We start from the raw sequence: 24,786 nt of genomic DNA on the forward strand, positions 1-24,786 counted from the left end.
ATCATGCGTGCTCGACAAGGATAGTTACTTAAAATGGTTCGCAAAGCTTCTGAAAGGAGCCAAAAACATGTGGAAAAGTACATGAGAGGAAGGGATGTGCCTCTGCACAACGAAAGATTTGGAGAACTTTCTCAGGTCTCCCAAAGGACTGAGATATTGTATCTGTAGAATCTTGAAACCCGTACTGTAAAAACTACAGGCGATGTGAGCTGGCGCAAGGCCCGAAGGATCGCAGACAAGAACGTTCTACCCAAACCCCCGGTGGATCGCCACCATTGAATGGACTTTGAACCTTGTGGGAATGCCTCCTGTGATCACGGCAGGCTTGGTTATTTATTTATTGGACGTCTGCAAGTCGAAAGATGCTGCCGTGCATCATTACCAGAGTAATAGCTACCGACTCTTCAGCAAAAGAGATCTTCAAGACATGAAAATACACAAAACTTTGCCAGGTACTATTCATACGAGCAGATACCCATCTACGACGGGTATGGAGGACAAGACGGATCACAATACTCGGTTATGGTAGTTTCTTTGGATGTTTTTCGCCGCATTCAACAGCTCAGTTCTTATTGGTGGTGTGTCTGGGTACCCATGGTAGCGTTTGAGACCGGTTGACACTTTAGATGGTTGCCCTTGACACATCGTGCCGGATGAGGAACACGAACAATTTGACATATTCATCGTTTCTATATTACCTCCATCAACAGATTAACAACATGGCAGGATAAAAGTCGTAAATGCCGAGTTGAACAAACATCCTGAACTCATGGACTGAGTTAAGTAAAGCACGTCGTCTGGGACTCGGCCGTCGGTTTGCCACCAAGCGCTGCTGATTGTGACGTCATCGATTCCCTCTTTGAAAATTCTATCTCCATTCGATTTTTTGAATCCGCTATCACCTGCGTAAATACATGGAACACATAATGTGAAGATTTCGGAAGGATGAACAGAATATGTTCGGAGAAAAGTGTGTTAGAAGTTCCAGGCTTACGCCCATTAGATTATGTGAGATGATGGGAACTGGATGTATCAGGCAGACTTACCTGAGGGAGACAGCATACTGTATCTGGTTTGGATATTCTTAACAGCGAAGGGAAGATCATATTTGGGGCTTGTGAATGCACAGGGTAAGTTTAAAATTAACTTTTGAAAAATTATGATACTCACGATAGGGGGGTGGGGGGAGAGTTTTGAAGTTTTATTATATATATATATATATACATACATATACACACACAGGGTGGTGCAGAGCCGACTGACAAATTTTAGACCGCTCTCCTGTCCGAGGGGTGGGTGGGAACTTTTGTGGTTGTGGGACTATTTCTTGAAGACAATGCACTGCAACTGGTGGAGGCTACCTTCCTGATGTTATCCACCATAAATAATAAAATTGCAAGCTTTGAACTTTAACAAGGAATTTTTTACAAAGATTACAAGGAAATTATGCGCAGGAGGAGGCCATTTGGCCCATCATGCCTGCACCACACCAATGCCAGACTTAAGGCCCAGTCACACCTTGACGTTTTAGCCAGCTTATGCCGATTTTTGGAAAATTTGTCTAAAACGCTGGTACACGTCAAATACGTTATGGGTAAGTTTTGATAACATTGAGAGCACGCTGAAAAACACTGCCATACGTCGTAGTACGCTGGCTTTAAACGTTGAACTTTTGGGTTTTCCTCGAATTTTTTCATGCTTGAAATTTTACGATGTATGCCGGCGTATGACTCACACATTCTGCTACGCTGGCCATAAGCTGTAGGCATGTTATGCGATCATTGACACGTTGAAACACGTTACTTGTAAGTTACTCATAAGTCGAAACACGTCGAGGTAATGTTTAGCGTACCCGAAACTTATTTCTAACCTATGAGTAACGTTTTGTAAGCACGCTACACGAACGTTGTTCACACTTTGCAACACGTTACTTGAAAGTACCACTACTACTACCAACATCGACATCAGTAAATTCTCTCCAACTACTACTACTACTACTACTAATATCGACATCAGTAAATTCTCTCGAATACTACTACTACTACTACCAACATCGACATCACTAAATTCTCTCGAACTACTACTACTGATACTACTACTACTACTACCACTAACATCGACTTCACTAAATTCTCTCGAACTACTACTGCTACTACTACTACTACTACTAACATCGACATCACTAAATTCTCTCGAACTACTACTGCTACTACTACTACTAACATTGACAACACTAAATACTCTCGAACTACTACTACTACCAACATCGACATCACTAAATTCTCTCGAACTACTACTACTGCTACTACTACTACTAATAACATCGACATCACCAAATTCTCTCGAACTACGACGACTACAACTGCTACTACTACTGCCACTCCTACTGACATTGACATCGACTCAACATGGAGTCTGGAACACTGACGTGTTCCTTTTGTGAAGCCAATTTGTATATACCAATTCCCCTAAACTCTGCCAATACGCCATTATACGGGAGATGTAAGTTAGAAACACGTTCAGTAAGTTCTGTGGTCGTCCGAAGACGTCAATCAAATTCGTCTACATACGACAATGTGCGTTTGAGATACGTTACACATAGGTTCAAAGCACGCTACACATAGGTTCAAAGCACGTTACTCGTAGGTTAAAAATTAAGTTTCGGGTGTGCGAAACATTACCTCGACGTGTTTCGACTTATGAGTAACTTACAAGTAACGTGTGGCCGACGTGTGTAAACTATTGCGGAGCGTGCCAAGAACTTATGCCAGCGTATGCGGAACTTGTGAGCCATGCATCGAGTACGTCGTAAAATTTTCAGCATGCTTGAAATTTCACGACGTACTAGACGTACCACGTAATATGCCAGCGTGCTTCTTTGTATTTCATCGTCTCCTAACGTACACAACTTATCCATACCGTATTCGATGTGTCCCAGCGTTTTAGACACATTTTTCATAGGTCGGCATACGCTGGCTAAATCGTCAAGGTGTGACTGCGATATTGACACTTCCAATTTTCAGGCGGTTATGATTTAAATCTGCGTGCGGCAGGTTTTTAACAGAGAACGCCACGAGTTCGTCGGCGATACGCACAGCGCGCTATGACCAAGTTAAACTATCGTTGGGCATAGGTTGTGAACGCCGACAACAGGCTAAGCATTCGTTGGTATAAGTTATCCAGAACACAACGAAACGTTCTGTGCCCGTTACTAATATGTTATGCATACGACCAACACATTATGAATACGACCAAAACTTTTTTTAAAAAACCTCAAAACTTCAGCGTACGCCAACATTTTACGTGCCTTTTTATACGTTGCCATTCCTGGCTAAAACGTCAAGGTGTGACTGGGCCTTTAATAAATCAGTCAATTCCCCTTCCCTTCATGTGCAGTTTTTTGGCTTCTGGTTGCATCGTTGGTTAGGGGCACGGATATGCCACTGATGCGGTGCCCCTATTACCAGTATACTGGTGCTCATTTCACTGACCTTGGAAGGATGATAGGCCGAGTCAACCCCCTGGTGTTAATTCAGCGGCCAACGGGGCTCGAACTCAGGACCCTCAGATCCCAAGCCACCACCCTAACTGCTAAGCCAACTACCAGGTTATGTGTTTCAATTATTGCATATCCAAATGTGTCAATCAGCTCCGCACCTCCGTGTGTGTGTGTGTGTGTGTGTGTGTGTGTGTGTGTGTGTGTGTGTGTGTGTGTGTGTGTGTGTGTGTGTGTGTGTGTGTGTGTGTGTGTGTGTGTGTGTGTGTGTGTGTGTGTGTGTGTGTGTGTGTGTGTGTGTATGTATATATATATATATATATATATATATATATATATATATATATATATATATATATATATATATATATATATATATATATATATATATATGTACATATACAGGGTGTCTCACTGAATTAATATATATATGTATGTATAAACCAAGTCGAAAACACCAGGGGGTTGACTCAGCCTGTCATCCTTCCGAGGTCGGCGAAATGAGTACCAGTTGTACTGGGCCCGGTGTATGCCCCGATTCGAATAGGTGTACCATATCCCTGTGTGTCGTAAGAGTCGACCAGGGTTGCGTCAGGAAGGGCATCCGGCGTAAAAACCTATGCCAAATAATTATGCGGACAACAAAACGAATTTCCATACCGGATCGGTCGAGGCCCGGGTTACCAACGACCGCCACCGGTACCGGTGGTCAGCAGGGTACCAGTGGAAATTGTGCTACTGCTGGGCGAAGGAGGAGTAGGAGACGGGGAAGGCGAGTCCGGAGGCAGTGGGAGAGGGGGAAAGGTAGAAGTGTGCAGATGAGAGTTGGAACTCTGAATGTTGGGACGATGACTGGCAAAGAGCGAGAGTTGGCTGATATGATGGAGAGAAGAAAGGTGGACATACTGTGTGTACAAGAGACCAAGTGGATGGGGAGTAAGGCTCGGAGTATTGGAGGTGGTTTCAAACTGTTCTACCATGGTGTGGATGGGAGGAGAAATGGTGTCGGGGTAATCCTGAAGGAAGATTATATCAAGAGGGTATTGGAGGTGAGGAGAGTGTCTAACCGAGTGATGAGTGTGAAGTTGGAAATTGAAGGGGTGATGATGAATGTCATCAGTGCATATGCCCCACATATGGGGTGTGAGATGGAATATAAAGAAGATTTCTGGAGTGAGTTAGATGAAGTGGTGGAGAGTGTATCCAAGGATGAAAGAGTGGTGATTGGAGCAGATTTCAATGGGCATGTTGGGGAAGGGAATAAAGAGGATGAGGAGGTGATGGGTAGGTACGGTCTCAACAAGAGAAATGTGGAAGGGCAAATGATGCTAGAGTTTGCAAAAAGAATGGAAATGGCAGTGGTAAATACGTATTTCAAGAAGGAGGAACACAGGGTGACATACAAGAGTGGAGGAAAGTGCACACAGGTGGATTACATCTTAAGCAGGAGATGCAACCTGAAAGAGATTAGTGACTGTAAGGTGGTGGCAGGGGAGAGTGGAGCTCGACAGCATCGATTGGTGGTCTGTAGGATGACTTTAGAGGTGAGGTTGAGGAAGAGAGTGAGGGCTGAACCAAGGACCAGATGGTGGAAGCTGAAGGAGGAAGACTGTTGCGTGAAATTTAGGGAGGTGGTGAGACAGGCGTTGGATGGTAGTAAAGATGGGTGGGATGATTGGGCAACGACAGCAGAAGTTGTGAGGGAGATAGCTGGGAAGGTACTTGGTGTGACATCTGGACAGAGGAAGGAAGATAAGGAGACTTGGTGGTGGAATGATGAAGTACAGGAAAGTACAAGGAAGAAGGGGTTGGCGAAAAAGAAGTGGGATAGTCAGAGAGATGAAGAAAGTAGGCAGGAGTACAAGGAGTGGCGGCGAATGTTGTATGGTTTGGAGGTGGTGGCACTAACAAAAAGACAGGAAGCGGAGCTGGAGGTGGCAGAGTTAAAGATGCTACGATTCTCGTTGGGAGTGACGAGGATGGACAGGATAAGGAATGAGTATATTAGAGGGACAGCGCAGGTAGGACGGTTTGGAGACAAAGTGAGAGAGGCGAGATTGAGATGGTTTGGACATGTGCACAGGAGGGAAGCGGAGTATATCGGGAGAAGGATGTTGAAGATGGAGCCACCAGGCAGGAGGAGAAGAGGAAGGCCAGAGAAGAGGTTCATGGATACGGTGAGGGCGGACATGCGGGTGGTTGGAGTGTCAATGGAAGATGTGGAGGATAGAGCGAAATGGAGACGGTTGATCCGCTGTGGCGACCCCGAACGGGAGCGAGCCGAAAGAAGATACAGGGTGTCCCAAAAAAAATACAACTTTTCATCTGCAAAGAGGATGGTCATAACACATATTTTTAAGAAAGATATATTGCTTGATAGAAAGCTGAAAGGTTGAAGTTTATTGTACAAATGTCAAAATTGCCACCAAAATTTAAATTTTGGTATAGAATCGTCGTTTTCTTTTCGACCACATGTTCGACATAGGCTCCACGTTGTCCTATCACTGCCTGCAAACGTGTTGTCATGTTCTCCATCACTTTGGGAAACGTTTCCTGAGGAATGTTCTGGATTTCTTGGTGGATGTTTTCCTTCAGCTGATCAAGAGTCTGAGGCCGAGGGATTCCATAGATCCTGTCCTTGAGATACCCCCACAAGAACAAGTCTGGAGGAGTAAGGTCAGGGGAATACGGTGGACACTCAACGTCTTCGTAGAGGGAGATAAAGCGGCCCTCAAAACGTTGGTTGAGCAAACGCCTTGTTTCCCTGGCTGTATGGGGTGGTGCCCCATCCTGCTGGAACCACTGGGTTCTCATCTGGATCAGGTTGTTTCTCCTATGGGCCCGAGTACGTAGATCGGGCAGATAGAATTCCTGAATCATTTCGTGATAGTTCCTCTGGTTTACCGTGCAAGTGCGTCCCTGGTCATCTTCAAAGAAGTATGGACCAATTATCCCATAGCAACCAACCGCCACCCACATGGTGACATAACAGATCGAGGCACCAGTTGATGCATTTCCAGGATTTTCAGTTCCCCAGTACCGAAAGTTTTGCTGGTTTACCTCCCCGGACAAGTGAGCATGGCATTCGTCCGTCATGTGAAGTTTTTTGAGGGAGTCTGCTTCTTCCTCCAACTTTCCTGAGAACCAATTTGCAAAGTCCAGTCGTTTGCGTTTCTGTTGATCAGTAAGCACCGTTTACGTTTGAATTTTGCATGAAAAGGCATGAATGTCTTGGCGAAGGATCCTCTGAACGGTGCTCTTATGAATGTTTGTCTCAGCAGAAAGTAGTTGAATCGATTTTTTTGGACTCTGAACGACCGCCTGTCTCACCATTTCTACATTTTCTTCACTACGACCTGTCCTCTTCCGACCACTGTGACCCTTCTGAAGGTCACAGATGGTTCCCACATTGGTAAACTTTGCGATGGTGCACTTTATTGTCCGAAAGTTTGGCGCATGGCGCAAGTGGATACCGAAATGTCTCGAGTAAAGACGTTGCACCTGTATGACACTTTTCGTCCGTTGTTGTACGGTCAGTCTTGGCATTTTTCTGGCACTTGCTTGGTATCAAAATAAACTTCAGGGTCTCTGCAACAAGAAATGAAGCATGAGTGACAAAATTACTGTTTTTGTTGGATCAAACGAAGCATTTTAAAAGTTGTATATTTTTTTGGGACACATAGATATATATATATATATATATATATATATATATATATATATATATATATATATATATATATATATATATATATATATATATATATATATATATATATACGGGGTATGCTTACACTCATTGTGTCAGCATACGAAACATGCTTCCCCATTGACTCGGGTTATTCACCTGCATTTCATTTATTTATTTTCACATTTATCGATGTTGTCCGATGATGCTGTAATTTTTCCCAGTGTATCGGCTTCGATGTCCATCGGCACACAGCTTTATAAGTCACCTGGAAGGTACCCATCTATAATATGTCAGTCAGTGGCTCGAAAGATCGATATATATATATATATATATATATATATATATATATATATATATATATATATATATATATATATATATATATATATATATATATATATAGATATATATATATATATATATATATATATATATATATATATCTTCTTCTTCCTCTTTCGGCTTGCTCCCGCTAGGGGTCGCCACAACGGACCAACTGTCTCCATTTTGCTCTATCCTCCACATCTTCCATTGACACTCCAACCACCCGCATGTCCGCCCTCACCGCATCCATGAACCTCTTCTTTGGCCTTCCTCTTCTCCTCCTGCCTGGCGGCTCCATCTTCAACATCCTTCTCCCGATATACTCCGTTTCCCTCCTGTGCACATGTCCAAACCATCGCAATCTCGCCTCTCTCACTTTGTCTCCAAACCGTCCTACCTGCGCTGTCCCTCTAATACACTCATTTCTTATCCTATCCATCCTCGTCACTCCCAACGAGAATCGCAGCATCTTTAACTCTGCCACCTCCAGCTCTGCTTCCTGTCTTTTTGTTAGCGCCACCGCCTCCAAACCATACAACATAGCTGGTCTCACTACCGTCTTGTATACTTTCCCCTTCACTCTTGCAGCTACCCTTCTGTCACAAATCACTCCTGCAACTCTTCTCCACCCACTCCATCCTGCCTGCACTCTCTTTTTCACTTCTCTCCCACACTCTCCGTTACTTTGGACAGTTGATCCCAAGTATTTAAACCAATCCACCTTCCCCACCTCAACTCCTTGCAACCGCACCATACCAACACCCTCCCTCTCATTTACGCACATGTACTCCGTCTTTCTCCTACTGACTAACATTCCCCTTCTCTCCAGTGCGTACCTCCACCTCTCAAGGCTCGATTCAGCCTGCTCCCTACTCTCCCTACAGATCATGATGTCATCCGCGAACATCATGGTCCATGGAGACTCCAGTCTGATCTCGTCCGTCAACCTGTCCATCACCATTGCAAACAGGAAAGGGCTCAGAGTCGATCCTTGGTGCAATCCCACTTTAACCTTAAACCGGTCCGTCATTCCTACCGCACACCTCACCGCTGTCACACTGTCCTCATACATATCCTGCACGATCCTCACATACTTCTCCACCACTCCCGACTTCCTCATACAATGCCACAACTCCTCTCTTGGCACCCTATCATAAGCTTTCTCTAAATCCACAAACACACAATGCAACTCTTTCTGGCCTTCCCTATACTTCTCCATCAACATTCTCAAAGCAAACATCGCATCAGTGGTGCTCTTTCCTGGCATAAACCCATATTGCTGCTCACAGATCGTCACCTCTCCTCTCAACCGAGCTTCCACTACTCTTTCCCACAACTTCATGGTGTGGCTTAACAACTTTATCCCTCTGTAATTTCCACAGCTCTGCACATCACCCTTATTCTTGAAAATCGGAATCAGTACACTTAATCTCCACTCCTCCGGCATCCTCTCACTTTCCAAGACTTTATTAAACAATCTGGTTAACAACCCCACTGCCATCTCTCCTAAGCACTTCCATGCCTCCACTGGTATTCCATCTGGGCCAACCGCCTTTCCACTTTTCATCTTCTTCATAGCAGTCCTCACTTCATCCTTACTGATCCACCCCACTTCCAGATTCACTATCTCCACCTCTTCCAACCTTCTCTCTCTCTCATTTTCTTCATTCATCAGCTCCTCAAAGTACTCCATCCACCTTCTCAACACACTCTCCTCGCTCGTCAGCACATTCCCATTTGCGTCCTTTATCACCCGAACCTGCAGCACATCCTTCCCAGCTCGGTCCCTCTGTCTTGCCAATCGGTATAAATCCTTTTCCCCTTCTTTTGTATCCAACTTCTCATACAGCTCGTCATATGCCTTTTCCTTGGCCTTTGCCACCTCTCTTTTGCTTTTCGACGCCACTCCTTGTACTCCTGCCGACTTTCTTCATCTCTCTGACTATCCCACTTCTTTTTAGCCAACCCCTTCTTCCTTATACTTTCCTGTACTTCCTCATTCCACCACCAAGTCTCCTTATCTTCCTTCCTCTGTCCAGATGTCACACCAAGTACCTTCCTAGCTATCTCCCTCACAACTTCTGCTGTCGTTGCCCAATCATCCCACCCATCTTTACCACCATCCAACGCCTGTCTCACCTCCTCCCTAAATTTCACGCAACAGTCTTCCTCCTTCAGCTTCCACCATCTGGTCCTTGGTTCAGCCCTCACTCTCTTCCTCAACCTCACCTCTAAAGTCATCCTACAGACCACCAATCGATGCTGTCGAGCTACACTCTCCCCTGCCACCACCTTACAGTCACTAATCTCTTTCAGGTTGCATCTCCTACTTAAGATGTAATCCACCTGTGTGCACTTTCCTCCACTCTTGTATGTCACCCTGTGTTCCTCCTTCTTCTTGAAATACGTGTTTACCACTGCCATTTCCATTCTTTTTGCAAACTCTACCACCATTTGCCCTTCCACATTTCTCTTGTTGAGACCGTACCTCCCCATCACCTCCTCATCCTCTTTATTCCCTTCCCCAACATGTCCATTGAAATCTGCTCCAATCACCACTCTTTCATCCTTGGATACACTCTCCACCACTTCATCTAACTCACTCCAGAAATCTTCTTTATATTCCATCTCACACCCCATATGTGGGGCATATGCACTGATGACATTCATCATCACCCCTTCAATTTCCAACTTCACACTCATCACTCGGTCAGACACCCTCCTCACCTCCAATACCCTCTTGACATGATCTTCCTTCAGGATTATCCCGACACCATTTCTCCTCCCATCCACACCATGGTAGAACAGTTTGAAACCACCTCCAATGCTCCTCGCCTTACTCCCCATCCACTTGGTCTCTTGTACACACAGTATGTCCACCTTTCTTCTCTCCATCATATCAGCCAACTCTCGCCCTTTGCCAGTCATCGTCCCAACATTCAGAGTTCCAACTCTCACCTCCACACTTCTACCCTTCCCCCTCTCCCACTGCCTCCGGACTCGCCTTCCCCGTCTCCTTCTCCTCCTTCGCCCAGCAGTAGCACAATTTCCACTGGTACCCTGCTGACCACCGGTACCGGTGGCGGTCGTTGGTAACCCGGGCCTCGACCGATCCGGTATGGAAATTCGTTTTGTTGTCCGCATAATGATTTGGCATAGGTTTTTACGCCGGATGCCCTTCCTGACGCAACCCTGGTCGCCTCTTACGACACACAGGGATATGGTACACCTATTCTAACCGGGGCATACACCGGGCCCAGTACAACTGGTGCTCATTTCGCCGACCTCGGAAGGATGGCAGGCTGAGTCAACCCCCTGGTGTTTTCTACTTGGTTTATATATATTTATATATATATATATATATATATATATATATATATATATATATATATATATATATATATATATATATATAGATACATATATATATATATATAGATACATATATATACATATATATATATATACATATACATACATATATTAATTCAGTGTCCCAACGGGGCTTGAACTCAGGACCTCTTGGGTCCCAAGCCACTGCCCTTACCACTGCGCCAACACCAGGCTCATATATATATATATATATATATATATATATATATATATATATATATATATATATATATATATATATATATATATATATATATATATATATATATATATATATATATATATATATTACGATGGTCCAAAAACAGCAAAAAAAAAAAAAAAATTTCAGATGTTATCTCCACAAGCCTTAAATTATTCCACTATGATTCAATAACGCACATAAAAAAAAACTTAAGTTGATCGGAGGTGATTTAGAGGTTGCTCCATATGACGACTTTTAGTTTCATGAGTTGGTTAAATTAGGGTATGGTCAGGTACGATTACGGGTACTTCTGGATGTCCGAGGTGGAAATGGACTGCATTTTCGAACTCTATGGGGTCGATTTACTCTAAGAAATGACTGCACCGACATTGAATTCACCACCATTTCGAAAATATGACCTAAAACAAGATTTATCATTACTGCAGTTGAGTTACTAATCCGACTCATTTCGATATTTTCTAATCTGCAATTAATTTGTTGTCCGTCTAAACATTTCTTAGAGTAAATCGACCCCACCGAGTTCGAAAATGCAGTCCATTTTCACCTAGGAAGTTCAGAAGTGTACGGATTCACATCTCACCATACCCTAATTTTTCAATCAATGGAATTACAAACTATTAGAATATTTTGTCTCATTTACCAAATACCACTATCATCTCCGCCTCTATTGCTGTCTCCACTCCCGCCTGAACTTATTTCTCGCTGGCCCAACATCCAGTGTTTTAGATTCAATGATTCACGAAAAATATGTTTGTTATTTATTTACTTATTATTATATAAATAATATTATTCTCTTATTATATAAATAATAGACTTGACATCCTCACATCCAAAGACATTTCACTTATTTCTGATAGGCAAAAAATAAACAAACAAATAAATAAATAACCCAGGTTATGTGCATGAAGCAAAAACATACTTGTTGCTTACAAGTAAAAACACGTCACTGTACTGGAAAACGTGGGGACAGGAATACTGTGGTGTATATGTTAGACTTGTAATACCCTCCCCCCCTGGAGGGGCGCTCCACGATACTCATTTACATAGACAATTTGTGACCGCCCCTCAGCCCCCCCCCCCAAGATAAAAACACCCCAATACATTAATTGGGGTCATACTGATCCTCTGCAGCAAGTCTGGATGTAATCAATCAGCCCAGAAATGTATGAGTAGCGTGACAAACAAACACACAAACACCGGTCCGTGAATTACAGTAAGGATGTCTCAGAGTCCTATTTGCATCCAGGAACACAATAAGTATGGTTAACCATTTTGAAATTGCCATTCGAGTTTAAATGCTGAAAATTATGGTTGAAAGACCATTCGAATCACAGATTTCATGCCAACAACGGCAGGTTCAAAGTGCCCATTGAGCAGAACGGAGTCGATGAAAACACACAAACGGCGCATGCGCAAAAGGCCTCGTAAGCATTCATATGCCATTTAGAAAGTTCCGTATTGGTGAATGTTCAAAGAGGAATGAGGAGAGTCACAAGGTAGTGGTTGTGGTGAGATGGTGACGGTAGGAGTGGTGGTAGAATTCTCAAAACAAGTCAGTGTGTTCGGCGGTTACTAACACCACCAACAAAACCCGCTATCCTCAATCTTCAATCGTAGAATACTTATCTCTATTACTGTTATTTTGTGATCCAATAACTTTATGCAATGTTTATGAACATCACAAAATATAATCAATGTCCCTTTAAAACATTCCAGCCTGAGAGAGGTTTGTGAACGGGATTCAAATTTTCAGAGAGACACCATCTCCCAGCCAAGTAATAAGGAAAACCCGCCTGAATGATCGAGGGATTGTGCTGGAGGATCATGTCACCATCTACACCAGACAAACATTCAACGGAGCATAAACACAAGTGAAACACACAACAAAGTCCAGGGTGTGTTGAGAATTACCGAGTCTCGAAGATATGGAAGAACGAAGGCCACGATCTCGGGAAGCATCGACTCCATTTGCTTGTGGCAGCCCTCTCCGATCGCCGAAAGAGCCATGAGAGCCGCGTGGCGGCACTTCCACTCAGCTGCACACCCCACACCAGGAACCGTGAATCACCAATCCCGAACACTAACCCTTTTCCGCTGCTCATGGTGCTACTCTTCAATACATGAGAGACGATGCACAGTATCGAGGAATAAACAAAATGAAGACCACGTGGCGAACGAGCGAGCACGTGCTCGTCATATCAGTGGAGTCGATGTTCTAAATGCCAAACAACCACAAATCTAAGTCAACATTCACTAGACTGTGTGTACCACCAAAAGTCATGAGATATTAATAATATAATCAATCATGATCACGGCAATATGGTAAACCTTTAAACATCACAGGTTTGAATATACCGGGTTTCGACCAATCGTGGTTTTTGAGCCAAGTTGAGACTAACCAAGGATAGAAGCATAACAATATTGTTACGTTTGAGGGGGGGGTATGCATTCAAAGGGTAATTAGGATGTTTAATTAGGTATGCCATGCTGTTCGAGTGTACCAGGATCTCGATATAATAAGTAGCAATTCAGTGGTGATAAGTTGTCTAGTAAATGTCCATTTCTTCAAGGGGGAAATGATAATTGTCACGTAATTAGATAGGGATATGGGATAGGGTAAGTGTGTCTGCGTAAACCCCTTTTAGTATTCTCTGGAGGCTTGCCTTGACGTCACAGGACAGTGCTGCGGATGGCTCCGCCCCGTGATCACGATTGGCGGAAGGCGACGGCGGTGGGCCAATAAAACGGCTCGATTGGAAGTGACGAGGACGGGAGGATAAAAAGGTTCTGTTCGGGGTCAAAAAGGAAGAGGAAGAAGATCGGGACAGAAAGACCATTTTTTGGGGTGGAGGTTGTTAGTGCTGGGAGCGTGCTTTTTGTTGCGCTGATTCGGCCCTGGTTTCATCGTGTCTTGTAGCCTTGCTGAGCCTCGTGCCTCACCTTGGTTGGCTCTGGGGTTCTGCTGGCTCGGAGTACGGGGTCGAACGGCGGGCGGACCTGCCTCCCTCTCCTGCTCGCAACTTGGCGCCAGAACTGGTTCCCTGGCAGCTGTGAGCGGACTTGGGCCAGGACCAGGAGGTCGACAGCACCACGGTGTCTCCTGCCCCTGACGAGCGCAACGCCAGCTCGTCCGACGCCAATCCAGGGACTGTTGCGTCCACACCACGGTCCAGCCTGACCACCAGGAATAGCTACGTTTTATGTGTGTGTGTGTGTGTGTGTGTGTGTGTGTGTGTGTGTGTGTGTGTGTGTGTGTGTGTGTGTGTGTGTGTGTGTGTGTGTGTACCTGGCGCCTTAGAGGGTTTGAGATTTGTATATTCATTGGAATTGTCTGCGTTTTCCCCACGCCCGATCCCACACCATCCCGTCGAATCGCCCCGATCCCTCTTCTTGCCGAGTCTTGTTATTTCTGGTTAGAGGAATAAACGTTATCAACTCAGTGAAAAGTGACTCGTGCCACCTTCCTCGTCCCGTTTGCGGTAGAGCGATTAGAACTGCCATCTTTGGGTTATAAATAAATAAACCGCCTCCATCGTTTCGGCTCATTCTACGTTGGCGGGACTGTTCAAGTCCCGTGGACGTCACATTGGTGTCAGGGTGTTGGATGTTCGAACCCCTCTAAATTATATTCGGTATCGGGAGAATATACCAGTACTGAAATCTCGCCACAAATTGGAATATAAAATTACTACAGAAAAGCGCGGGAAAATTTTGGCGGGATTTTTCAAATTAAATTTCATTGGCGGCAAACGGGACTTAGGCACCATGGCGGATGTGCAGATGTTTGAGGAGGAAGGCCACGTGTCTGGCAGCGAGTGGGGGGAAGAAGGGAGAGACGGGGGTAGGGTTGGAACCTCCCCCATTCCGAGCGTGGACCGTGCTTCATCGCCCGTAACGGGGCCGGCAGCGCCGGAAACCGGTGCGATGACGATCCAGACAATGTTGGAACGTTTAATAGGGGACATGACGGCACAAATAGCAAATCAATTCGTGACACAGAGGGCAGAAATGACGTCACAATATATACACGGATTCCTGATATGTGTACAGGATGACACATGATGTAGGGACAATTTGGAAATAAGAGGGTATATAACATCGCAAGGTATGCTCGTCAAAAATGGTAAACTGATAGTAGAAGCTATGTGTATTGTCAAATATTGGTGGGGTGTGCTGCCGTTTGGGCTGTTGGTAGCATCATTGGTTGGGGCATGGCTGTGCCGCTGATGCGGTGCTCCTATTGCCAGCCAGTCTTGGAGGAGTGACAGGCTGAGTCGGCCCTCTGGGGTTGGTTCGGTGGTCAATGGGACTTGAGCTCAGGACTCTCGAATCCCAAGCCACCACTCGAACTGCTGAGCCAATACTAGATTATAATATTGGTAAAATGTCTATAAAATATATGGACCTATGGTACATGAAGATTAACTTTTGTGCTGCCTCAACAAAGGTTGTCAAAGAGTTTGACAGCAGGTCAGACAAGTGCTACCGGAACCAGCTGCGGAGGAACACCACGGCATCCAGCCTGGCGACTGGGTGAACATCAAGGTGTTCAAGCGGAGGAACATATTGAAGACACGTTGGACCGGACCCTACCAGGTATTACTGGTTACCCACACAGCCGTCAAGTGAGAAGGTAAGCCAATCATGGACTCACGCATCTCACTACAAAAGAGGATACAGGAAGTCGTAAAGAGAAAGAAAGGAAATCTGCAAGTGGGATGAATGTTACTGGAGGTTCAAGACAGATGTAGCAGTGCTTTTGATTAGCATGTGCATAATCGTGATAATATGGACAATAACAGATAGTGAGGGCATTATGGGAATGTCGTAGAGAGCAGAATGTTTGGTAGGTGGACAGTAGGGGGAACAAGGAATGGGTTGTGACAGGGTACGCAGAGCAGAAGAAGGTAAACATTGGGACCAATTGCATGAGAAAGGCGTGTATGGGATAAACACCTATATGACCCTTCCATACAATTATGCACCTCGTGTGACACGGGATGAAGGGGACACAGGCACTGTACGCCTGAAACGAGACATAGTGTTACATGAAGGGATAACTGGGACAAGGATAGATACAAGGATACGAATGAATAATCTTGTGGAACCCCAGGCATCAATAAATGGTATATTTCTGTGATCTGGGAGGGCACATAAGAAAGAAGGCTGCAAAGTACAGTATCATGATTACAATCCAGGATGGAAGATCGGAGCATGGTTGCAGGGATTGTTTGGAAGTTGGGGAGAAACCATTTTCAGGTTCCTGCTGGCAGGATTGGCTGTGTTGATTGGAATATTCATTATGTTGTCTATAATCAAAGCAGCCATTATGGCTGGCTTGCGAAAGTGGATTACAGGATGGCATGTGAAGGCAACACCCAAGAAGCACAAAACCAAGTCCGAGCCCGAGATGACACTTTGAGCTGGAGCTAGGGAAAGGGACTTTCCAATAAAAGGGGAAATTTCCTCGCACCACCCACAACTGTACGTATGTAATGTGATTGGTTGTCATGTCCATATATCAGTTTCAGGAGGTAGAACAGAGCCCTCCCAGGTCTCGAAGGATACACCTTCGAATATATGGTCATAACAAAAGCTTTCAATGCTTCATCAAATTGAAGTTAAAACAAGAGCTCAAGTGAGCACAATATACGCCTGAACAAGAAGGTATACACAGAATTGTGCTACTGCATGGAAAACAGCATCGTGGTTGCCATGGCAACCACTTTAGATGACGAACGTATGTCATGACACACCGTCTCCAGTCTGTACCTATGTACCAAATATGAAATGTGAAAGTTGAAAACTTTGGGAGTTAGAGTGCGGACAGGAACGGACGGACAACCGGTATCACATAATATATATATATATATACATATATATATATATATATATATATATATATATATATATATATATATATATATATACATATATATATATATATATATATATATATATATATATATATATACACATACATATCGGGCGTATAAAAAGAAATAACAGCATTTTGGCAGATCGTCCGTCAGACGTCGGAAGTGCCCTTCTATGGGGAGAGGGGAGTGGCTTAACTTGCACCTGTGCACTTCCCTGTTTGAAGGTGATTCTGTGTCGGGAATCAAACCACTTGCATTAAATTATTTATATTCAGAATGCAGAATGGCAAGCGACATACAAAGGACCCACAGCCTCAAGGCAATGTATAAAGGACTCAGGACGACACCGAGTGCAAAGAGAGGTTGCAGGCTCCTGTTTTTCCTCAAACAAGGAAATAGAGGCCATTTGGCCCATCATTGCCGTGTTGGACTCCGGAGTTGATTTTGTTTTGCTACAGCTTTAAACGACGACCTTCTTGATGTTTTACTAAAGTCTAAGTAACCCCATCTTGATCGGGTGATCCAACTTGTTCACCATTATGAACAATGATAATTATGAAGACTTTTTTTTTGAGCAACCAGACATCATGTCTGAATTCAAGGAATTCCCTCGTTCTCGTCTCAGTTAAAATAGCATTGACAGGTGTGGAGATTCCGAATGATGGCAAAACATTCCAGGAACCCAAAGACACTCGGACATTTCCACCATTTCCAAAAGGACGCCTGCTTGATGTAGAGACAAATGGAATACCCATACAAGCGATTTACATCACAGCTCCTCCTTGAGTTTTAGACAAGCAGAAAGAAAATTAAATATATATTAAAGATATCTCATGCCAAAGGCATAAATCACAGTCATACACAGATAACGAGTGAAAAATCTCGAGCTTGTTTGTCCGACCAGTTTCGGCGTCTGCGTGCTCCGACTCACGGGAGTTCACACGAGTGCCCTCGATGAAGCGAACTTCTGTACAACTCACAGTTCTGCAGGAGCTGCATGATGTTTGGAGTCACGTGTGGAAGAACTGTTTTGCCACCAAGGCCACACGCGAGCCTGTCCAAGGCACTTTCCCCAGCCACAGCGTTACTGATGAGAGAGAGAGAGGTTGGAGAGAGAGAGAGGTTGGAGAGAGAGAGAGAGAGGTTGGAGAGAGAGAGAGAGAGGTTGGAGAGAGAGAGAGAGAGGTTGGAGAGAGACAGAAACAGAGAGAGAGAGAGAGAGAGAGAGGTTGGAGAGAGAGAGAGAGAGAGAGAGAGAGAGAGAGAGAGATTGGAGAGAGAGAGGCTGGAGAGAGAGAGAGAGAGAGAGAGAGAGAGAGAGAGAGAGAGAGAGAGAGAGGCTGGAGAGAGAGAGAGAGAGAGAGAGAGAGAGAGGGTGGAGAGAGAGAGAGAGAGGCTGGAGAGAGAGAGAGAGAGAGAGAGAGAGAGAGAGAGAGAGAGAGAGAGAGAGAGAGAGAGGTTGGAGAGAGAGAGAGAGAGAGAGAGGGGAGAGAGAGAGAGAGAGGGTGGAGAGAGAGAGAGGGAGGAGAGAGAGAGAGAGAGAGGCTGGAGAGAGAGAGAGAGAGAGAGAGAGAGAGGTTGGAGAGAAGGAGAGAGAGAGAGAGAGGTTGGAGAGAGAGAGAGAGAGAGAGAGGTTGGAGAGAGAGAGAGAGAGAGGTTGGAGAGAGAGAGAGAGAGAGAGAGAGGTTGGAGAGAGAGAGAGAGAGAGAGAGAGAGAGGTTGGAGAGAGAGAGAGAGAGAGAGAGGTTGGAGAGAGAGAGAGAGAGAGAGAGAGAGAGGTTGGAGAGAGAGAGAGAGAGAGAGAGAGAGAGGTTGGAGAGAGAGAGAGAGAGAGAGAGGTTGGAGAGAGAGAGAGAGAGAGAGAGAGAGAGAGGTTGGAGAGAGAGAGAGAGAGAGAGAGAGAGGTTGGAGAGAGAGAGAGAGAGAGAGAGAGAGGTTGGAGAGAGAGAGAGAGAGAGAGAGAGAGAGAGAGAGAGAGAGAGAGGTTGGAGAGAGAGAGAGAGAGAGAGAGAGAGAGGTTGGAGAGAGAGAGAGGTTGGAGAGAGAGAGAGAGAGAGAGAGAGAGGTTGGAGAGAGAGAGAGAGAGAGAGAGAGAGAGAGAGAGAGAGAGAGAGAGAGAGAGAGGTTGGAGAGAGAGAGAGAGAGAGAGGTTGGAGAGAGAGAGAGAGAGAGAGAGAGAGGTTGGAGAGAGAGAGAGAGAGAGAGAGAGAGAGAGAGAGAGAGAGAGAGAGGTTGGAGAGAGAGAGAGAGAGAGAGAGGTTGGAGAGAGAGAGAGAGAGAGAGAGGTTGGAGAGAGAGAGAGAGAGAGAGGTTGGAGAGAGAGAGAGAGAGAGAGGTTGGAGAGAGAGAGAGAGAGAGAGAGAGAGAGAGTTGGAGAGAGAGAGAGAGAGGTTGGAGAGAGAGAGAGAGGTTGGAGAGAGAGAGAGGTTGGAGAGAGAGAGAGAGAGAGAGAGAGAGAGGTTGGAGAGAGAGAGAGAGAGAGAGGTTGGAGAGAGAGAGAGAGAGAGAGAGGTTGGAGAGAGAGAGAGAGAGACAGAGAGAGAGGCGGGAGAGAGAGAGAGAGAGAGGTAGGAGAGAGAGAGAGAGAGAGGTTGGAGAGAGAGAGAGAGAGAGGTTGGAGAGAGAGAGAGGTTGGAGAGAGAGAGAGGTTGGAGAGAGAGAGAGAGAGAGAGGTTGGAGAGAGAGAGAGAGAGAGAGAGAGAGGTTGGAGAGAGAGAGAGAGAGAGAGAGAGGTTGGAGAGAGAGAGAGAGAGAGAGAGGTTGGAGAGAGAGAGAGAGAGAGAGAGAGAGAGAGAGAGGATGGAGAGAGAGAGAGAGAGGTTGGGGAGAGAGAGAGAGAGAGAGAGAGGCTAGAGAGAGAGAGAGAGAGAGGCTGGAGAGAGAGAGAGAGAGGCTGGAGAGAGAGAGAGAGAGAGAGAGAGGTTGGAGAGAGAGAGAGAGAGAGAGAGGTTGGAGAGAGAGAGAGAGAGAGAGAGAGAGAGAGAGAGAGAGAGAGAGAGAGAGGTTGGAGAGAGAGAGAGAGATTGGACAGAGAGAGAGATTGGAGAGAGAGAGAGAGGTTGGAGAGAGAGAGAGGTTGGAGAGAGAGAGAGGTTGGAGAGAGAGAGAGGTTGGAGAGAGAGAGAGGTTGGAGAGAGAGAGAGGTTGGAGAGAGAGAGAGGTTGGAGAGAGAGAGAGGTTGGAGAGAGAGAGAGGTTGGAGAGAGAGAGAGGTTGGAGAGAGAGAGAGAGAGAGAGGTTGGAGAGAGAGAGAGAGAGAGAGAGAGAGAGAGAGAGAGAGAGAGAGAGAGAGAGGTTGGAGAGAGAGAGAGAGAGAGAGAGAGAGAGAGAGAGAGAGAGAGAGAGGTTGGAGAGAGAGAGAGAGAGAGAGGTTGGAGAGAGAGAGAGAGAGAGAGAGAGAGAGAGAGAGAGAGAGAGAGGTTGGAGAGAGAGAGAGAGAGGTTGGAGAGAGAGAGAGAGAGAGAGAGAGAGAGAGAGAGAGAGAGAGAGAGAGAGAGAGAGAGAGAGGTTGGAGAGAGAGAGAGAGAGAGAGAGGTTGGAGAGAGAGAGAGAGAGAGAGAGAGAGGTTGGAGAGAGAGAGAGAGAGAGAGAGAGAGGTTGGAGAGAGAGAGAGAGAGAGAGAGAGAGAGAGAGAGGTTGGAGAGAGAGAGAGAGAGAGAGAGAGAGAGAGAGAGAGAGAGAGAGAGAGAGAGAGAGAGAGAGAGAGAGAGAGAGAGAGAGAGAGAGAGGTTGGAGAGAGAGAGAGAGAGAGAGGTTGGAGAGAGAGGTTGGAGAGAGAGAGAGAGAGAGAGAGAGAGAGAGAGGTTGGAGAGAGAGAGAGAGGTTGGAGAGAGAGAGAGAGGTTGGAGAGAGAGAGAGAGAGAGAGAGGTTGGAGAGAGAGAGAGGTTGGAGAGAGAGAGAGAGAGAGAGGTTGGAGAGAGAGAGAGAGGTTGGAGAGAGAGGTTGGAGAGAGAGAGAGAGAGAGAGAGAGAGAGAGGTTGGAGAGAGAGAGAGAGAGAGGTTGGAGAGAGAGAGAGAGAGGTTGGAGAGAGAGAGAGAGAGAGAGAGAGGTTGGAGAGAGAGAGAGAGAGGTTGGAGAGAGAGAGAGAGAGAGAGGTTGGAGAGAGAGAGAGAGAGAGAGAGAGAGAGAGAGGTTGGAGAGAGAGAGAGAGGTTGGAGAGAGAGAGAGAGAGAGAGAGAGAGGTTGGAGAGAGAGAGAGAGAGAGAGAGAGAGAGAGGTTGAAGAGAGAGAGAGAGAGAGAGGTTGGAGAGAGAGAGAGAGAGAGAGAGGTTGGAGAGAGAGAGAGAGAGAGGTTGGAGAGAGAGAGAGAGAGAGGTTGGAGAGAGAGAGAGAGAGAGGTTGGAGAGAGAGAGAGAGAGAGAGAGAGAGAGAGAGAGAGAGAGAGAGAGAGAGAGAGAGAGAGAGGTTGGAGAGAGAGAGAGAGGTTGGAGAGAGAGAGAGAGAGAGAGAGAGGTTGGAGAGAGAGAGAGAGAGAGAGAGAGAGAGGTTGGAGAGAGAGAGAGAGAGAGAGAGAGGTTGAGAGAGAGAGAGAGAGAGAGAGAGAGAGAGGTTGGAGAGAGAGAGAGAGAGAGAGAGAGAGAGAGAGAGGTTGGAGAGAGAGAGAGAGAGAGAGAGAGAGAGAGAGGATGGAGAGAGAGAGAGAGAGAGAGAGAGAGAGAGAGTTGGGAGAGAGAGAGAGAGAGAGAGAGAGAGGTTGGAGAGAGAGAGGTTGGAGAGAGAGAGAGAGAGAGAGAGAGGTTGGAGAGAGAGAGAGAGAGAGAGTTGGAGAGGTTGGAGAGAGAGAGGTTGGAGAGGTTGGAGAGAGAGAGGTTGGAGAGAGAGAGAGAGAGAGAGAGAGGTTGGAGAGAGAGAGAGAGAGGTTGGAGAGAGAGAGAGAGGTTGGAGAGAGAGAGAGAGAGGTTGGAGAGAGAGAGAGAGAGGTTGGAGAGAGAGAGAGAGAGGTTGGAGAGAGAGAGAGAGAGGTTGGAGAGAGAGAGAGAGAGGTTGGAGAGAGAGAGAGAGAGAGAGAGAGAGTTGGAGAGAGAGAGAGAGAGAGAGAGAGAGAGAGAGAGAGAGAGAGAGAGAGAGAGGTTGGAGAGAGAGAGGTTGGAGAGGTTGGAGAGAGAGGTTGGAGAGGTTGGAGAGAGAGAGAGAGGTTGGAGAGAGAGAGAGAGAGAGAGGTTGGAGAGAGAGAGAGAGAGGTTGGAGAGAGAGAGAGAGAGAGGTTGGAGAGAGAGAGAGAGGTTGGAGAGAGAGAGAGAGGTTGGAGAGAGAGAGAGGTTGGAGAGAGAGGTCGGAGAGAGAGAGAGGTAGGAGAGAGAGGTTGGAGAGAGAGGTTGGAGAGAGAGGTTGGAGAGAGAGAGAGAGAGAGAGAGAGAGGTTGGAGAGAGAGAGAGGTTGGAGAGAGAGAGATTGGAGAGAGAGAGGTTGGAGAGAGAGAGAGAGGTTGGAGAGAGAGAGAGAGAGAGAGAGAGAGGTTAGAGAGAGAGAGAGAGAGAGAGAGAGAGAGAGAGAGGTTGGAGAGAGAGAGAGAGAGAGGTTAGAGAGAGAGAGAGAGAGAGAGAGAGAGAGAGAGAGAGAGAGAGAGAGAGAGAGAGAGAGAGAGAGAGAGAGAGAGAGAGAGAGAGAGAGAGAGAGAGAGAGAGAGAGAGAGAGAGAGAGGTTGGAGAGAGAGAGAGAGAGAGAGAGAGAGAGAGAGAGAGAGAGAGGTTGGAGAGAGAGAGAGAGAGAGAGAGAGAGAGAGAGAGAGGTTGGAGAGAGAGAGGTTGGAGAGAGAGAGGTTGGAGAGAGAGATAGAAATAGAGATAGAGATAGAGATAGAGAGATTCAAGCACAGTATGATCAAGTCTACAGCTACTCCCACAATAATTGAGATAATCCGTGAGACAAATGACGAGTGTGTAGGAAACTCAAGTGAGTGCACGAAGAGTTTCCACTTCTGCCTTTCTCCTTGGAGGGCAGAGTGAAGACGCATTTGGTGTGTCCTTGACCTTACCTGTCGTAATTATCATCTTCCAGCTCATCGGACAGACTCCACTCCTCGTCATCCTCCAGGTCCATCATTAGATTGAGCATCTGAGGAACTGTGCAGGACAAAAACGGTTCAGTAACAAAACACCAAGAAATGGCCAAGCACGATCACCTGTTCCTCCCTCAAGCATATCACACACTCCAAAAGAAATCAGCAGCGTATGTTCCCATGTCAAACCACTCAGGTATGTCTCGAAGATCAATGCCAAACACAGGGCCAAACAAACTGTCTACCACGGTCGTCACTGGCGTTCATATGCAGCACGTTGCTGCGGGTTAGCATCAGTTCTTGCAGGTGCGTGGCAGTGCTGCTGATGCAGTGTCCCCAGCAGATTACAGCAGGAATTTGTGAATTTACCAGGATGCTGGCAATTGCTCGCCTACTCTTGACGAAGGACACCATGGGATCATTAAAGTCCACCAACTAATTCTGGCAGATGTGTACATTGAGGAATGTGCAACATCAGGATGACAGTTTATAGCTGGGCAGGGATTAAAACCCAGGATAGACAGCTCAGAGGCGAGGGTGCATACATCTAGGCCACAGCTGCCAATGTTGTAGTCGTTCCGTAAGCAGCCTGTGGCTTCTGGTTGCATCATTTCTGGAAGCACGGCTGTGCCGCTGACGCAGTGCCCTCATCACCAGTAAGCCGGTACTCGTTTTGCCGACCTCGGAAGGATGACAGGATGGGTCAACCCACCTGGTGTGATTTCAACGGAAATAACAGGGGCTAAAACCCAAGACCCTAAGATCTCAAGCCAGCCAGCTCCCTTAACCGTCAAGCCAACACGAAACTTACAGCTGCCAATAATATCGCATTCCAAAAAGCACACGAGCCAATCGGTTTCACCCACCCATGCCCTTCTCGTTTCTTCACGGATCCAATTCCCTTTTTCAGTTCCCAGTGCTCACAAAATTCTCCGAATGCATCAAGAACAAAACAAATCTCTCTCGTTCGCATCGGCAAAAGCTCGCTTTTTCTTCATCTCAAAGCTGATCTCTCTCACCTTGATTGACAACCATCTCGAGGCCTTCACGAGTCGAACTCATTCACGTCTCAAAACAACATACATCTCACATTCTCATTTTCCTCTTGGACATATGTAACCGATTTCACAAGTACAACAGCAATCTCCAACAGTGCAAGTTACCCCGAGAGTGGACCCACGATATTACGTCAAATGTATTAACAAGCGTGTTCATCAGTTGAACAAAGTTGACCACGACCGAAACTTTACTACCAAGTTCAAATAATCTACAGAAAAAGAACCCTTCTCCACACGGTACAATTCAACTCATTGCCCGGCTGTACATGTGCCACGGGATAGGTGTCATCATCGTGCTGCCCTCCACCTGCCAGTGAGATGATGCTCTTGTGCTTGCGCAGCATTGCAGGTGCAGTTTCGGCCAAGGTGACAATTACCTCAAGGCCCAGGTGCCTCCGCATGTCCACCAGACTCGTGTCCCCGCAAATCTGTTCCGAGTCGGCGATGGCGACAAAGTGCCAAGTGCAATGGTTACCATAGTAATCTTCTCCGTAAACCATTTGTTTAACTTGAACAAACCTGGCAGACGTTCGCGATGGACTATTTCAAAGTGCTCACCTTTAGAGCCAGCAGCAGCATTTGCTCCAAACCCACGCGGAGAAACTTCGGACACGAGTCGGCTAATTCGACGAGGGCCTTCAGAACAGACTCGTCATCCAGGTGGAAGCAGGACTCGCTCACAACCTGCACAACAAGCAGTGCATGGGACAGGTGTAAAACGGTCGAGAAAATGTGGGCTTT

General features: G+C 46.1%; 1 protein-coding gene across 1 annotated transcript in view; it reads right to left on the reverse strand.

The window, feature by feature from the left end:
* The window catches only part of IPO5 (importin 5), a 56,610-nt gene that overhangs the window by 23,849 nt on the left and 7,975 nt on the right, over positions 1 to 24,786 (reverse strand). Inside the window, exons 7-11 of the mRNA XM_085862716.1 lie at positions 24,604 to 24,729; positions 24,353 to 24,473; positions 22,964 to 23,051; positions 17,969 to 18,075; positions 13,021 to 13,145 (exon numbers count right to left, since the gene is read on the reverse strand). Coding sequence (XP_085718842.1) covers positions 13,021 to 13,145; positions 17,969 to 18,075; positions 22,964 to 23,051; positions 24,353 to 24,473; positions 24,604 to 24,729 — 567 coding nt within the window. The remainder of the gene's footprint in view (positions 1 to 13,020; positions 13,146 to 17,968; positions 18,076 to 22,963; positions 23,052 to 24,352; positions 24,474 to 24,603; positions 24,730 to 24,786) is intronic.

This window comes from Eptatretus burgeri, chromosome 17 (genome assembly GCF_056783735.1).
Source record: "Eptatretus burgeri isolate ZD-2024b chromosome 17, Ebu_testis_v1, whole genome shotgun sequence".
Taxonomy (NCBI): domain Eukaryota; kingdom Metazoa; phylum Chordata; class Myxini; order Myxiniformes; family Myxinidae; genus Eptatretus; species Eptatretus burgeri.